The following is a 12,818-nucleotide window of genomic DNA, read 5'->3' on the forward strand; positions in this document are numbered from 1 at the left end:
TAATCCATACAATGAGAGACAGTAATAAGAGTTACCATTTTGAGAAAAGAACTCTAATTAATATTGAGCAGATGGCATTGCAAAAGCCCCAAGAAAACCAACAGAAAATTTATTAAATTCAGTTAGTTCAGTAAATACATTATAAAGATAACCAGAGTGAAAAACCTTTCCTATATATATAGAAATAATTGGTTAGAAAAATCAATGGGATAAGCATATCCTATTTATGAACAGGAACCTTAACAAGAAAATATGTAGGATCCATTAAGACAAAAAGTCAAGGGCTGGGGATGTGGCTCAAGCGGTAGCGCTCTCGCCTGGCATGCGTGCGGCCTGGGTTTGATCCTCAGCACCACATACAAACAAAGATGTTGTGTCCGATGAAAACTAAAAAATAAATATTAAAATTAAAAAAAAGACAAAAAGTCAAAATTGTACTAAGACCAAAGGGGAAAAAGCATAATTTTTATTTAAGATTTTAATCTTAATGTTATCATAGTAAAAAGGTTGTAATGACCTAATTGTTCACCAAAAGGTGATGATTTTAAGGTCATTCTCATACTCTGTGACATAAAAGTAAGGGTTTTAATCAAAGAAAAATTTGAGGGAGAGGCCACAGGTTTTATTCTGAGCTTTCTAGCAGCCAAAGTAAAGAAGGCATATAATCCATAGTCATATCATAAAATACTGAGTTGCTTGGTAGAAACAATTATTGTAGTACTGAGATATAAAAGAAAATTTTCTCGTGGTCTCAAAGAGTGGGTATTGTGTAGGGAATGATCATGTTTGTAACCTAACAAAACACCATCTAGGGGCTGGGGTTGTGGCTCAGTGGCAGAGTGCTTGCCTCACACACGTGAGGCACAGTGCTCGATCCTCAGCACCACATAAAAATAAGTAAATATAATAAAGATTTTTTTTTTTTAAAAAACACCATCTAACCTTGAAGAGCTGTGTCTTATGAAATTCCTTGCTAATAGATCACATTATGCCAGGGAAGTTTGGTGAAGAGTTGTGGTGGGTTGAGAAGTGTGTAGTGATGTGGTGGCTGGGATGAATGAAGTTGGGTATGGTCTGCTCTGAGGGTCATGATGCTCAAGGAAGTTTATGTTTTAGAGACTCAAATTGCTGTTCTCGGTTGATGGGGCTTATGAATCTTCATAGATTGGCTACTGAATTTTTATTAATGTGTTACATCTGTTTTTCTACAGCTGAGAATCCAAACTGCAGCGAAATCTCTCAGGTGGTGATGTGGGATATGATCTGCAGTAGCCACCAGGTATACCAGGCAGGAGGCCAGAAGTGCCACTTAGGCTGGCACTGAAGAGAATTTACTATGGATGGACTGAACAGTCTGCATGAATATTCCTTGAAATTACATTTTGGTAAGTTCTATTGAGAGTAAGTAGTTGTGTCTACTCAGGCCTTGCTTTCATGGTTGACTGGTAGAGTTGACGACTTCTGAACAAGGTGGAAAAGCCTCATGAGGTGAGATGCTTGTATAGTGGGAAATGAGAGTCAGGACACCAAGATCTGGAAGCAACACTTTATTAGTGGCCACGGCCCAGATGGATAAATCCCAAAGTCTGAGCCCCAAGCACAGGAGGGCTTTTACTTTTCTACATAAACAAGTTTTGTGTACATCAGGTCAGGAGAGATGGTGTAATTCTATTGGAGGGTACATTTACATTCCTTATATGGGTACAAGCCTGTCAACAAACTAGGGACTCAGCTCATACAGCTTAGGGACTTTTACTGCACCAAGCTTAAAGGGAGATTATTTTGTCCCTATCATTTTGTTTCCTGGTTCTGCTACTGCAGTTATCTTTTAAAGCTACCCGTTAGCTGCTTCAGGCCTCTATGGTTAAATGTCAGTAAGCAGAGTTGGTGTGTGTTAGCATGCAGAACTACCACCTGAGAGCTCTTAAACTGCTAAAGTTTTCATTCTGCTCTACTACACTTGACTAGTAGGCTAGCCTATCTCCATACAGGCAAGAAACTTCCTCTGAAGTACCAGTGTGAAGGATCCATTAAGATTTTCCTTAAAAAACAGTTTGAGGCCTGTTCCAGCGCAAGTTGGGAAGGACAATCAAGGTTTCCCCATTTGTACATAATAGGGCATAGTCACATTAATTTCAAGTCTAGAAAATTGTTTTTTTAAATCGATTATATCATATCTTGATCCAAGTAACAGAAGAAGAAAGTTGTAAGGCATTAACATCTACTTTTCAGCTACATTAATTCATGGTAAATCCTTCAAGGCAAATGGTGCCCACATAGGCCACAGAGTGCCTAAGGGAAGTTTTGGAATCTGAAACTCAGCTTAACTTCTCCTTGGCCTCAGATTTTTCATCTGCCCAATAAGGATATCAGTACCCACCTAAGGTTACTGTGAGGATGAAATGAGATAGATGCTACACATTTTGCATTTAACAAAAGGCATGACACGTAGCACTTGGTAAACATCATCAGTCATTTATGATCATGTTATTGTTTCAGTTTTTTTTTTTAAAGGGCATCCAAATTGCAATTCATCAGAAAGAAATTTGGTGTAACCTAAATAAATGAATAGAAGTGCTATGCTCGTGAATTTCATTAAAATGTCATAATAGCTCCCTAAATTGTTCTGTAGATTCAGTATAATCCAGTAAAAATCCTAACAGTCTTCTCAATCATGATTGTTTTGTTTCTTTTTCTTTTTGTGTGTGGTACTATGTATTGAAACCCAAGGGTGGTCTATCACTGAACTACATCCCTAGTCCTTTTATTTTTTCATTTTGAGGCAGGCTTTCACTCCCAGGCTGGTCTCTTCTTGCCTTAGCCTCCTGAATAGCTAGGATTACAGGTGTATGCCACCATCCCTGGCAATAATGATGTTTTTAACTCTTCTAATTGTCTTTGTTTTCTTTCTTTCTTAAATACTTTTTTAGTTGTTGATGGACCTTTATTTTATTCATTTATTTATACATGGTGCTGAGAATTGAACCCAGTGCCTCACACATGTGAGGCAAGTGCTCTACCACTGAGCCACAACCCCAGCCCTAATTGTCTGTTTTAATAGGAAAATATACTTGTATTAACAAATGTTAAATAATAAAGATGCTTAACATTACTGTGATTATTTTCTGTGACCTTTCCATTCTAAACCTCTGTTCTTTTTCTGAGCTCAAGTCATTTTTGACTGTCCCTTTCCTGTGGGTAGCCTCCTGCAGACTTAACAGACTTTGCCTCTAATGGATCTTTGGTATGTCTGTTGGGCCAGAGAACTGTCAGACTTTACCAACTTGTGGATCCTATACTAGAAATTTCTTTCATACTTTTTTATTGGTTAATTTAATTTTTTCCCAGTATCATGTGTAGGACATAAGGAGAGTGAGTATAGTCTGTGAGAGTTATGTGTATATTGAAATTTTTGTTGTTACCCTGTTTCTCTTCTCTTAGAAACTCTTGAAAGTTTAGAACTGAATTTTAACTGGTATGACTAATACCAAGTTTTATTTTTTATTTAAGGCTGTTTCTGATACTTGGAAGCTATCCTTTCAGCCACAAAGATGGTCATAAATCTTTGTCTCCCACAATTTAAACCAAGAATTCACTGCAACAAGGTAAACAAAACAAATACATATACATAGATATACAACACATATTTTTCCTGAGTTTTCCCATTTCCTGCCTTGCACATGAGGACTTGATTCAGGTTTATTATATTTTCGCCCTTTGATTCCTCCAAAGGGCATTTAGGTGAGCATGGGGCAGGCTTACCTCTGGAATCATAGAGCACCATTATGAGGTAAGCTGTGATTCATTTTGTGGGGGGTTGTCTTCATTGTCTTTTCCCTCTAGAACAGTCAATTTCAGTTCTACCCTTAGTCAAAGCAAAAGTGGAAATTACCCTCCACCCCCATTCTTTTGTTCTTTTGCTAATTTTATTTATTTATTTATTTGGTACTGGGGATTGAATCCAGGGGCACTTTAACACTGAACTAGATTATAGCCCTTTTTATTTTTTGAATCAGGTCTCCTCTCTAAGTTGCTGAGGCTGGCCTTGAGTTTTGCAGTCTTCCTGTGTTAGCCTCCCAAATCGCTGGGATTACAGGCCTACACCATCACATCTGGCTCTTTTTCTAATTTCTAATACTAGAAGTAATGTTTTGTATTTGTTGTTTGGATTTCTTGCTATTTATTATTTGAATTAAGCTTCTTCCCTTTTTTTGCCAAGGAAGGTATCTATTCACAGCACAAAGCAAGGAATAAGGAAACAGCAAGGAAAAAATTGAACCCCTTCCCTAATTTAGAGTTTCTGCATACAGCATACTATTTTACATTTCCAAATTATTAGGCTGACTCCTTCAGACAAAAATGCCTTAAAATATCCATTAATTTTAACAAGTATTAGAAATATTAAAAAAGGGAAGAAGTCATCACAAACCCCTACCAAAACCCATTTATTGTTTTAAATGTCCATAGTCTTTTGTGGTCCTTTTTCTTGAATACATTTTTTTTAAACCAGTGTCATCATTTATAGATTTATAATCAGATTGTTTATTTTGCCTTCCTAGGGAAACTGTTATAATTGGTGGGATTCAAATATAAGTTGAGAACTTTAAGGCACATTTTTGTTTTCCTTTAAATCTGCGTGTTTTCATCCTCTGAAATAAAAAAACCACTAGTATACCTGCCTCCTCTTCTCAGAGATGTTATTTTGCATGAAGTTTTGGGTAGGTTGGGTAGAGTTTTATTTTATATATATATATATATATATATATATATATATATATATATATGTATATATATATAGTCTATATTTTTATATAATTGGGCTATAGTGCTGAACACAATTGCTGCCTTCAGCCTTTGACTTGATCCTGGTACTTGCAAAAAAAAAAAAAAAACTGGGACAATTTAGTTTAGTAGGGGAAATTTTAAAATGAAGAACTTCACAATTTAGTTTTCTTAGAAATGACAAGTTCTTGCAAAGCAGCATCTTCATTTGAATCAGTATGTCTCATATTTGTCATTAAATCTAGATATCAGCTGATGGTTACGAAGTAGAAAATCTCATCTCTGAAGACCTCACAAAGAGAAGCCATGGTTTTAGGACAGAGTATTTCATTAAGCCACCAATCTACGTGACAGTCTCCTTTCCCTTTAATGTGGAAATCTGTAGGATTAACATAGACCTCACAGCTGGAGGAGGCCAGAATGTCATTGGCCTGGAAATGTACACATCTGCCTTATCCAGCAGAGCCTCTTGGAATACACCTGAGTGCCAGACCCCAGGCCCAGCTGAGCCATCTGTTCCTGACAAGGAGGCATTCACCTTGGTAGGCAAAGTCTTACTGAAAAACCAGAGCCAAGTGGTTTTCAGCCACAGGGGCTTCAAGGCCAGGCCACCCTTTAGCCCAATGGAAATCACACTCCCCTCCCCTGCTGTTATGGCCCAGGAGCTCTGGAATAAAGGGACTCTTTCCCTTAGCCACGTGGCTCACCTAAAGATTGGTATCACCCATGTAACAGGCAGTGGTATTCCTTGCATCAAGCGGTTGGAAGTGTGGGGTCAGCCAGCCAAGACCTGCTCTCAGGAGGTGATAGACAGTGTCCTACTGATGGCCTCAGAGAATCTGCCTCAGGACTTGGCTTTGCAAACTCCAGCTTTGCCCATGGAGAGTGACTGTGACTCTGGGAGCCAGTCTGAGACCCAACAGGCCCCCTCTAGCCTGCAGGAATTGGCTCAGGCAGTTGGTGATGTGCCTGAGGAGTTCCTGGATCCCATCACCCTGGAGATCATGCCTTGCCCCATGCTGCTACCTTCAGGCAAGGTCATTGACCAGAGCACACTGGAAAAGTGTAACCGCAGTGAAGCTACATGGGGCAGAGTGCCCAGTGACCCTTTTACTGGGGTAGCCTTTACTCCACACTCCCAGCCCCTGCCCCACCCCTCCCTAAAGGCCAGGATTGATCATTTCCTGCTTCAGCACTCCATCCCTGGCTGTCACCTACTTGGGAGAGCTCAGACTACTTTGGCAGTGACCCCTTCTTCCATTGCCCTGCCCTCACGGAAAAGGAAGATAGAGCAGGCTGAGCAGACCCCAGGCAGTAGCTTTGGTGTGAATGCTTCCTGTTTTACTATCACAAATCCTCTGGTCTCACCTACTACCTCAGAGCACACCTCCAAGAAAATGAAAACCACCAGTGAGCTTGGCCTAACGCACATGGACTGCTCAACAGGTAATTTGTTGTCTTGTGTCCAGGGCCCAGTGGCCTCCCTGTTCTTCCTGATGACATATGGCACTGTGGCCCTTGGCCCTGTGCTTTGCCAGCTTCAGTTCTTCTGGCTAGGGCCTGACCTTCTTTATGCTCATTTTCATTGGAGCGTTCCTCAGCTTTAGCTGTCTTCAGACCACAGACAATCTGGAGGCCTGGGAGGTTCTCTATTCCAGGCTTCTGTCTCAGTGTTTTGTTCCTTCATCTACTAATGGTCCTGCTTGTGAGTTTCCCTGTCTTGGACTCCCTTGGTGTGCTCTGACCAGGCCAAAAGTTTTTCCTGGCTTGAATCCTCTGGTCAAAACTTCTGGGAAAAGAGACTCTAGTCCCTCAAAGCAGACCATGTCTTCCATCTTCTGTCTTTACAGTTCATCATGTATCAGTGGACTCTTCTAGGGTGTTTGAATTTTCACAGAGGAGCTCTGGTGGAAGTGCATTAATATCCTCCCTGCCTTACCTCACCACGAGGTGCCATGAGCACACAAAAAATCAGAAAATAACTAAGTTGGAGGGTCCTACTTTTAGGAGAGAGAAGTCCTACTGAAGAACAGGTGTCAATAAGTACTTGAACAATTACAGTGTTCTTTAGTATGAAATTTAAGCCTTCTGGCTTCCCACTTCTTCCCCAGGGCATTGCTAGTGATTTCTGGGACCAGGGATGCTGCCATCTCCTCAGGATAGCAGGCTTAGCCTTTCTGCAGCTGAACAGCTTAAGCTTTGCTTTCCCCATCAATCACCACCACCCTCTTCATGTAGTTATTGGGCTTAGTTTTGGGGCCTTCATTTTGATGAACCCCAGTTCATGTTCATAATGGGCTCTGCATGAAAGACCATTGTGATTTATATGTGTGCCAAATAAGACTGACAAGTAATATACTTAATTCTAGTAAAAGTATAAGAGAGAGATGAAAAAGTATAAATTTTAAAAAGTCTTCTCAGCTTAGGCAGCATGAGCAGAAATTCTAGTGCCTCAATGTAGACATTTATCTTTAGGTCAGAGTGAATGATTTAGAGCAAAAGTTGTTTTAAAACTTAGAAAAAAGATTAAAATCTAAGTTTTTTGAACTGCAAAATTGAAACAAAAGATTAGTGATTTGGAACATCTAAGATTAGGTAAGAGTTTTAAAGGTGATTCCATAAATCTTTAGGCTGTTTTATCACTGTGCTATTTTAACTAAGCCTAACTTTAGTACCTTTTGTTTTTAAAAAAGCAATGTATTCATGTAGTTTTAAAAAACTGAAAAGCAGATTGTATACACACAGAGTGAAACAGTCTTACCCTGTCCTTTTGATGGTAGGTTATTTTCTGAACTTTTGCTGCACAGAATAAACCTGGTGCATATATAATTTTACAACTGCAGCTGTCTCTGTAGGACAGTATAATAGAATTCACATTTCTGGGTTATAGTCTTCTGTAGACTTGATAGATATTGCCCAGTTGCCCTCACGACCATTCCACTAGTGATATGAGATTCCTCTTAGCTTTACTAACACGTTGTGGAATTGAGGAACTATTATTTATTGAGGAGCTATTATTTTGATAGGTAAAAAAAATGGTATCTTATGATTGCTTTAGTTTTTATATCTCTTATTATTAGTGAGCTTGAACATTCCTAATAAAAAAAAAAAAAACTATTTGTGTTTCCTTTTCTGTGAATCGACTGCCCATTTCCTTGCCCATTTTCAATCAGTTGTTATTGTTTCCCAATTATCTCTAGGAACTTTTTATATTTTATCAAGTTTAGCCCTTTGACCTTAATGTGAGCTAAAAATATATTTTCCCAGTTTGTTATTTATCTTTGGACAGGCTTTGATATCAGGGATTTTTTTTTTAATTTTTTATTGTTGGTTGTTCAAAACATTACATAGTTCTTGATATATCATATTTCACACTTTGATTCAAGTGGGTTATGAACTCCCATTTTTACCCCGTATACAGATTGCAGAATCATATCAGTTACACATCCATTGATTTACATGTTGCCATACTAGTGTCTGTTGTATTCTGCTGCCTTTCCTATCCTCTACTATCCCCCCTCCCCTCCCCTCCCCTCTTCTCTCTCTACCCCCTCTACTGTCATTCATTTCTCCTCCTTGTATTATTTTTCCCTTTCCCCTCACTTCCTCTTGTATGTAATTTTGTATAACCCTGAGGGTCTCCTTCCATTTCCATGCAATTTCCCTTCTCTCTCCCTTTCCCTCCTACCTCTCATCCCTGTTTAATGTTAATCTTCTTCTCATGCTCTTCGTCCCTACTCTGTTCCCAGTTACTCTCCTTATATCAAAGAAGACATTTGGCATTTGTTTTTTAGGGATTGGCTAGCTTCACTTAGCATAATCTGCTCTAATGCCATCCATTTCCCTGCAAATTCTATGATTTTGTCATTTTTTAATGCAGAGTAATACTCCATTGTGTATAAATGCCACATTTTTTTAATCCATTCATCTATTGTAGGGCATCTAGGTTGGTTCCACAATCTTGCTATTGTGAATTGTGCTGCTATGAACATCGATGTAGCAGTGTCTCTGTAGCATGCTCTTTTTAGGTCTTTAGGGAATAGACCGAGAAGGGGAATAGCTGGGTCAAATGGTGGTTCCATTCCCAGCTTTCCAAGAAATCTCCATACTGCTTTCCCAATTGGCTGCACCAATTTGCAGTCCCACCAGCAATGTACAAGTGTACCCTTTTCCCCACATCCTCGCCAGCACTTGTTGCTGTTTGACTTCATAATGGCTGCCAATCTTACTGGAGTGAGATGGTATCTTAGGGTGGTTTTGATTTGCATTTCTCTGACTGCTAGAGATGGTGAGCATTTTTTCATGTACTTGTTGATTGTATGATCAGGGATTTTTTTACTTCATAAAAAGAATTTGGAAATTTTCCTTTTCTGTATTCTGGAACAATTTAATAGTATCAGAATAATCTACTCTTTGCATCTTTGGTAGACTCCCTTTAGTGATTAGTGCCTGTTGCTTTTGGAGGAATCTCTTTCTTTGGCAGCTTTTTTTCTTTTTTCTTTTTTTCCTTATGAAACTCTGTCTGTTCAAATCTTATTATTCTTTTAATTTCCTGTCTTTTTCTAAAAGGCTATGCTGAGAATGTGCTTAATGGTTACATTTGTGTCTTTGGCATGACCCCAGGAATTCCTGGAAGCATCTGAGGTACAATGGGATGCAACAAGGTCCTTACATCTCTTGTCTGTTTGTAGAAGTTTCACTGGTGTTGGCCTCGACAGACTTGGTGACACAGAGCCATGTGGACTAGTGGTCCTTGAAGGCCCTAAGTTGATGTCCTATGTTCTACAAACCTGACAAAATATTCCACTCCCTGAGTTGGGGAAGTCTTGCAAATTCTGACAACAGGCTGATCCCTGGGGCCTTTCTTGAGCAGCTGTCCCCCAAACCCCTCTTGCCCCCACCCTCATCCTATATCTTGGCTTTCTGATATGACCTAGTCAGAGAGAATAACTAAGGTTAGTTCACTCTGCTTTACTTACCTAGATCATGATCTGGTCAGAGTGACTAAGGTTAGTCCACTCTGCTTTACTTACCAGGAGAAAGAGGACACAACACCTAGAACTCAGGCAATTATCACTGCCTGGTGTTGAGGGCCCCAGTAGGAGAAGTTGAGGAAGGCAAAGACTAAGGCAGCTGGGGAAGGAAGATGGGAGGAGGCGTAGGAGTACAAACCTGGTATTTGTTAGCTTTGTCCTTTTCTTGGTGCACTCCAGGGAGGCCTTTAGAAAGGGTGCTGCAGTTCCTCATGGAGTCACAAGGTGGCCCCTGCCTGTCCTGCACTTTGTTCAGGAACAGGAAGCTAGAGAGCCCAAGGCCTTGAAGTCATGAGGGATGGAGAGGAACTTTCAGGGTTTCCAGGCCTATGACTCCCTCTGTTCTGTCATCAAAGTCCTAAGAGATAGTAGGAAGGTTTTTTGTTTGTTTGTTTTTTTTTACATTTATGTATGTCTATAGAGTTGAAGGTGCTATTTTGTAGCCCTCAAAGGACTTGTGACTTGTTTTGTTTTTGCTGAACTTCCTCTGGATGTTGTAGTCTCTGCATCTCTCAACAGATCCAGTGTCCCATGAGCAGAAGCTATCGCAAAGCTTGGAAATTGCCTTGATGTCCACCCTTGGTTCCATGCCCTCCTTCACAGCCCGACTGACCAGGGGACAGCTCCAGCACCTGGGCATAAGAGGGAGCAGCACTGCTGGGAGGCCAGGCGCCAGCTTGGGTAACCTGGGTCCCTCCCCCCTGTATCTTCCCAGAGCCATAGAACAGGTGGCCTGTCCTATACAGAATGCTGGGCTTGTCCCTGGGGGCTCTGTGGACCTGTGTAGCCAGCTCCCTCCTTCCTTAATTCCAACCTGGGGAGAACACTGCTTGTTTGCCTTCTCCAAGAGGAGGTAACAGGCTTCCTGGCAAACTGACCTTCACAGAGAAGGCCTTCTTCAGGCAGCCCTTAGTCAATCTGTGGACTCATGGCTTAGCTACTCTTTTGCTGTGTTTCTTTCTAAGATGTTATGTTAAATATTCTCTCCTGGGGAGTTTTGTTTCTTCTTTTTTATTTTTCTCATCTAGCCAGTCTCCCATATGACATCTGGAGTACTAGGGAGGTTTGAGGCTCCCTTCCCTTCCATGCAGCTCCTACTTCTCCTTGGGATTCAGACCCCCAGTCTCCCTACAGCTGCTCAACTTCTTTTCATGGGTATCTGCCCTCTAAAGTTCCCCTCCACCCCTCAATCAGCTCATCTGGGCAAAAAGCAGTGTATTCTACCTGTGTCAGGCCTTTAACATGAACATCAGTGTCCTGACCTTGACATTTCCTTCATTACTCCTCCAGAGTAGTTCTTAGATTATTCCTGTGTGCACTGCTTCCCTTGACTGCCACCATGGCACCACTCCTGCTGCTTTTCCACCAGCCCTGCAGTAGCCCTGCTGGCTCCCCTCAGCCACCCTTACTCACTATTTCAGTACCCTCACAGGAGTCAGAGGGATCTTATTAAAATGTAAACAGGATCACTGTGCTTCATTTTTTGTTGTTGTGGTGGTGGTGTTGCTGAGAATTGAATCCAGGGCCTTGTGCATGGGAGGCAAGCACTCTACCAACTGTGGTTCATTCTTAAAATCCTTCCATGGCATACCATTGAACTTAAAATAGAACCTAGCCTCCTGCTGTCTCTGAGGTCTGCATGCTGTAGCCCTGCCTCCCCTCCTCTCCATCTCATCTGAAGCCACACTGTGGTTCACTCATCTCACTCTGTGTCTTTTCTTTATTCCTTAGTGACTTTTGTTTTCTGTCTCTGAAACTGCCCCTGGGGCTTTAGGCCTTTAAAACCCTTCAATGGAACTTCTCATTGGTGCTAGAGAGAATTGGGGCCTTTTGCTTCCTTTCTTCATTCCTTCTCCCTGCATTCTTTCTCCTTTCTGCTTTCCCCTTCATTTTAGAGATTCACCAGTAAGAAAAGGAATATTTCAACTCATTGTGGATTCTTGGCCTGTTTGTTTAGAGGACATACACTGCTTCTTTTAGGTTGTTTAATGAAAACACTGGAGGCCAGGCCCTTCTTTCTTGGCCACAGCCTCAGGGATGTTGAGGTAGGGCAGCACTCTTTAGACCACCTTGCAATTTGGACTTCCCTGTGAGGTTTGGGGTGCACAGTGCAGGGAGCTGAGGTGCATATCTTGATGTCTGGTCCCTTTGTGCAGAAGTCAGATCCATTCAACATGTACTTACTGAATGTGGGCCACATGAAGTGCTTTGCTAGGCCCCAAGAATGGACTGAGGAGAAGCATGAATGTGGGCTTCCAGAGCTAGGGGAGGAAACAGGCATGTGTGAGAACAACTGTGAAAAGCTCCAGAGGCACAGGAGAGGGGCATTCAGGGTTGGCTTCCTGAAAGGGGTGTGATCTGAGCCACATGTCATAAGGACATTTCAAGCAGAGGGAACAGTAAGCACAATGTCAGGAGACCAGCAATAGCAAAATATGCAGAAAAGAACTGATTTGAAGTTGCTGGATCCTAAAGAATGAGAGTGGGTGTGAAGGAGACGAGGCTGCATAGGCCACATAAGGGATTGACTGTGCCAGAAGGTGGGGGGCACTCCCAGGAGGTATAAAGCAGAGGCATGGGAGTCAGGTTGTGCTCTTGTATGGATGGGGGCTGAGAATAGATGTCCAGGACAAGTCTGGAGGAAAGTGATCCAGGCAGGAAGAGATGTGCCAAGTAGCTGGGATTATAATGATGAAAGTGGATGGAGTGGGAGGGGGGCTAGGTTTAAGAATTTTCAAAGTAGAACTTTAAGGTTTAAGAAGTTTCAAAGTTTGAGATGCTTTGGGGGTCCCCTATGAAGTGGTGGCTAGGAATGGAGAAGTGGACCTGAAGGAAGACAGGTGAGGCCAGCTCCTGCTTCTCCCTAGAGTAGGGGATAAAGAGCAGCTTCCTCAGGCAAGGACCTCAGGGAAGGAAGAGCACCACAGGTGCAGCTTGGGGAGGGGGAGGAGTGGGAGGAGTGGCTGGAGCTTCAGGAGGCCCCCTGGGAGGCCTGCCCTAGAT

General features: G+C 41.6%; 1 protein-coding gene across 7 annotated transcripts in view; it reads left to right on the forward strand.

The window, feature by feature from the left end:
* Window positions 1–12,818, forward strand: part of Ubox5 (U-box domain containing 5) — a 32,350-nt gene that overhangs the window by 18,384 nt on the left and 1,148 nt on the right. For 6 of the 7 annotated variants that reach the window (XM_046433027.2, XM_046433028.2, XM_058575666.1 and 3 more), the window contains 4 exons: window positions 1,212–1,385; window positions 3,511–3,605; window positions 5,028–6,228; window positions 10,335–10,496. In XM_046433027.2, the coding sequence (XP_046288983.1) occupies window positions 3,552–3,605; window positions 5,028–6,228; window positions 10,335–10,496 (1,417 nt within the window). In that variant the 5' untranslated portion in view covers window positions 1,212–1,385; window positions 3,511–3,551. The remainder of the gene's footprint in view (window positions 1–1,211; window positions 1,386–3,510; window positions 3,606–5,027; window positions 6,229–10,334; window positions 10,497–12,818) is intronic. The other variant, XM_058575668.1, reaches the window with a different exon arrangement.

This window comes from Marmota monax, unplaced genomic scaffold (genome assembly GCF_021218885.2).
Source record: "Marmota monax isolate L192 unplaced genomic scaffold, Marmota_monax_Labrador192_F-V1.1 WCK01_AAM20220418_F8-fsc00014, whole genome shotgun sequence".
In the NCBI taxonomy this organism is placed as follows: domain Eukaryota; kingdom Metazoa; phylum Chordata; class Mammalia; order Rodentia; family Sciuridae; genus Marmota; species Marmota monax.